At 44.1% G+C, this 4,070-nt stretch overlaps 1 protein-coding gene across 1 annotated transcript; it reads right to left on the bottom strand.

Moving 5' to 3' along the window:
* Positions 1-2,378: 2,378 nt before the first annotated feature.
* On the bottom strand, positions 2,379-3,249 carry LOC109426308 (perlucin-like protein). The gene is made up of 2 exons (XM_019701764.3): positions 3,075-3,249; positions 2,379-3,019 (listed from the first exon to the last, which is right to left on the bottom strand). Exons 1-2 carry the CDS (start codon positions 3,171-3,173, stop codon positions 2,642-2,644), a joined length of 477 nt encoding a protein of 158 aa, XP_019557309.3. The 5' UTR covers positions 3,174-3,249; the 3' UTR covers positions 2,379-2,641.
* Positions 3,250-4,070: the final 821 nt, after the last annotated feature.

Here is a 4,070-nt window from a genome sequence, read left to right as displayed (position 1 = left end):
AGTACTTTTCTTCTCTTATGTCAATCAAACTCATATCACTTTTTGATCTGTGCATAATGGCTCTACCCCATTTAGCATAATGGCCATTTAGTATAACAAATGTTAGGCACATTCTTATCAAGAAGGCTGTTCTTCGTGTTGCCAAACGGCATTATGCCAAATAGCCATTATGCTAAATAGCCTTTATGCCAAATGGCATTATGCCAAACGGCGTTATGCCAAATGGAGTTATGCTAAATGGGGTAGAGCCGTGTACATTGTACAATACACTATTAATGATATTTTTTTCATCAGTGGATCATCAGCGACGCAGAAATTTACGATTTGTGGAATAAGTTCAGCCGCTTATGATAAGGACGGTATCACAGAAAAAACTCATCAAGATGGGCCCGGAAAAGTTGGCCACCTATCTGCACCAGTTAGAAGTCAAGATCTAAGAAACCGAACAGCCACCGGAGGAATGGAAGGAAGGAATAATCTGCCCCATCCAAAAGAAAGGCAACAAGTTAATGTGCGAGAACTTTTGAGCGATCACCATTTTGAATGCCGCCTACAAAGTGCTATTCCAGATCATCTTCCTTCGTCTTTCACCTAAAGTAAATAATTTCGTGGGAAGATACCAAGCCGGTTTCATCGACGGCCGGTCGACAACGGATCAGATCTTCAGGATTTTGGGTGAACTATCCAGTTCATTCGAATGTCGCCGGGGATTACGACAAGGTTATGAACTTTCCTGCCTACTATTCCACATCGCCCTGGAAGGTGTTATGCGACGAACAGGGCTCAACAGCCGGGGTAAGATCTTCACGAAATCCAGCCAATTTGTCTGTTTTGCGGATGACATGGATATTGTTGCTAGAACATTTGGAACGGTGGCAGAACAGTACACCCGCCTGAAACGTGAAGTAGCAGCAAAGGTTGGACTGGCGGTGAATGCGGCTGAGACAAAGTACATACTGGTAGGTGGGACAGAGCGAGACAAGACAAGCCTTGGCAGCCATGTTACGGTAGACGGGGATATTTTCGAGGTGGTAGAAGAATTCGTCTACCTCGGATCCTTGCTAACGGTGGAGCCTCGTAGCCGTGCGGTTAGGGTCACCAGGCTTCTAATCTCACCATTCTATGGAGTGAGGGTTCGATTCCCGCTCCGGGCGATGAAACTTTTCTTGAGAATAGTTTCTTCTCCGTATCCACTGGTGCATGCTCCGTGTGTCCCTTGTCTAATGTTAAGTTTCATTCAGTCTGTACAGCCTCTGGCTGAAGATGGTGTCCGCGTCTTTTTTATATATATATAACTTGAGCCGTGAAATAAGAATTCGCATCATCAGTGGAAGTCGTGCCCAGGGCTGAAAATCGTCGCCGTACGACCAAAAAAGTCGACGACGAGAACGAAAACTAGATCGTCATCGTTGCTCGTTCCACATCGGATGACTCATTCAAGCCAGCGAATCGTCGTGAAGGGCTTGCGTCGTGACGAAAACAAAATCTTCATTCGCTTTGTTTCGCTCTTCGTCCAAGTGCATCTAGCCGACGGAGCTAGCGACGGAGTCAATGTTGCCACCAGCAACACACCAAAAAAAAAAGATTCTAATAAAAACATAATTTCACCTGGAATCAAACAACGAATCTCTAGATTTCCAATCCAGCACTCTTACCAACAGAGCTAGTGAGGTTTCACATCACCGTAAGTGCCAAAACGCCAATAAAAGCTAATCCCAGTTGGCGTTCGTTTGGCCCGTCGTCGCTCATTTCCTGGGAACAAAGGGGACGACGAAAAAGTTGGTTGGTGACTATTTATGATTGAGCTTCGTCGTGACGCCCGCAGTCGGTGACGAAAAGGCTAATCGTCACCGTTGTTTTTTCGGACGAAGATTGTTTTATTGTTATCTTCACGCAGTGGTGACGAGAAGGACGATTGTCAACCCTGGTCGTGCCTACTACGGGCTACAGAAGAAACTGCGGTCAAAAAAGATTCACACCCGCACCAAATGTACCATTTATAAGACGCTAATATGACCGGTGGTTCTCTACGGACATGGACGGTGCACGAGGAGTGCAGGTTTTCCTCGGAGCAGCACTCGGAGTTTTGAGAGCGACGCGTGCTAAGGACTATCTCCGGCGGCGTGCAGGAGAACGGTTTGTGGCGGAGAAGGATGAACCACGAACTCGCTGCACTCTACGGTGAACCCAACATCCTGAAAGTGGCTAAAGCTGGACGGATACGGTGGGCAGGGCATGTTGCAAGAAAGCCGGACCCTGCAACGTTGGTGTTTGCTAACCATCCGGTTGGTACAAGAAGGCGTGGAGCGCAGAGAGCACGATGGGCGGACGAGGTGGAGCATGATCTGGCGAGCAGCTGCAAATCGAGTATTATGGCGGCAAACTGTTGATTCTTGATTCAGTGTTATTATGAATTTGATGTTGAACTAAATAAATGAAATGGAATAAGATATTATTTACGATGGTTCCTTTCAATGAAGCATATTCAATGACTATGAGAATGTAGCTGTAATTACAAGTCCTATAAAACTTAAATATTGATTACACGCAAGGTGAACGCTTTGCGTCCGATGCACCAAAAATTGTATTGTAACTTCTTCTTCCCCTGATTTATTAAAACCGTGCGCACTACAATCAAATGCTAAAACTCTTGAATGCACGTGCTTTGTCCCGCACTCTCACAGATGGCATACAGCTCCGTGCTGCACGGAGCGTCATTCCAGGTCCAGCTGAATCCCTGCTTGGGCCAGTAGTACAGCACCACACAATGTTCACCGCGACCGCTGGGCTCGCCGGGTTTCCAGCGGGAGAAACGCATCCGCGCTCCGGTGTTGTGCCACACGAAGTTACCCGTCCGAGCCAAATCCGTGGCACCCAGCCAAACTCCGAAGAATCCGGACAGGTGCAGTTCCTCGGCTTGGGCGGCTTCCACAGCGGCGTTTTGCTTTTCCTCCGAGTCCAGTATGGCCAGTTGCTTGTTCATTCGGTGGCAGTACTCCGCCGCCTCGAACCAGTTGCTCTGCGAATTGTTTGTAGATTATGTGAGACGTCCTTAAGAATGCATGGATAATTACCGTATAAGTTGCTATGTGATATTTGGGTTGAGGCGATGTACAATAAGTGAAACAATTAGGAAAAACCAACAGCAATACAGCTTTGAGAATAAATTTCATTTTCAGTAACGTTTTGGTGACTAATCGAAAGATTTTACTAAACGGCTCAAGTCCTACAATGATACTAGCTCTATAACGTAATTTCACAGCAATATAAGTTACAGATTGTGTCCTGATTTCGTTATCTGCAATTCTAAACCTTCGAACGAAATACAAACATTATTTATTTATTTATTTATTAATTTTCATTAATTCAACTGACTTTGCAGTCTTATTGAATATCTTAAAACTATGGATACAGTATTTCATTGAAAACATACGAATTATTACAAACAATCATTATAAATATCTTTTCATCACGAATCCATCAAACAATCATCAACTTATATCAGAAGAAAAACCAGAACGACAATTATTATCCGTACATTAAACTTACTCATACACATTACATTCAAAACAGTATACTTCATAATTCTTTTTCATTTAGAGTGGACAAACTAACACGTAATAAAACATTCATGTTTGACTTATATTAATAGGCTTCCACGTTTCGTTGTGACGGTTAATGAATTCCCTAAATTTTACATTCTTTGGCCATATGCTTGGATCCATTGCTCGAATTTTCCATCGCTTATCAAAAACAACTTTAAAAGAAATAAAATCTGATTTTCTACAATGATTCCATTTTGACGCCAGTTTAATTACATCAATGCGCTCGGGTTTTGGAGTACCCATTGCACGTGAGACCAACGCATGAATATCCCGTTCGGTTGCACATTTATCAATATTAGTGATGAACAATGAGAAGTCGTTATCGTCGTCGTCGTCGTCGTCGTCGTCTGTCGTACGTTGCTTCTCATCACTCTCCGAGTAAGGGGCTTTTGTATCGGTTCCATTGCATAGTTTGAACGATGAAACGGGTGTCGAATGGAGTAGCAAAACATCACTGGAGAAGGC

Source organism: Aedes albopictus, chromosome 3 (genome assembly GCF_035046485.1).
Source record: "Aedes albopictus strain Foshan chromosome 3, AalbF5, whole genome shotgun sequence".
Lineage (NCBI taxonomy): Eukaryota > Metazoa > Arthropoda > Insecta > Diptera > Culicidae > Aedes > Aedes albopictus.
This window is presented reverse-complemented; position numbering and strand designations above follow the sequence as displayed.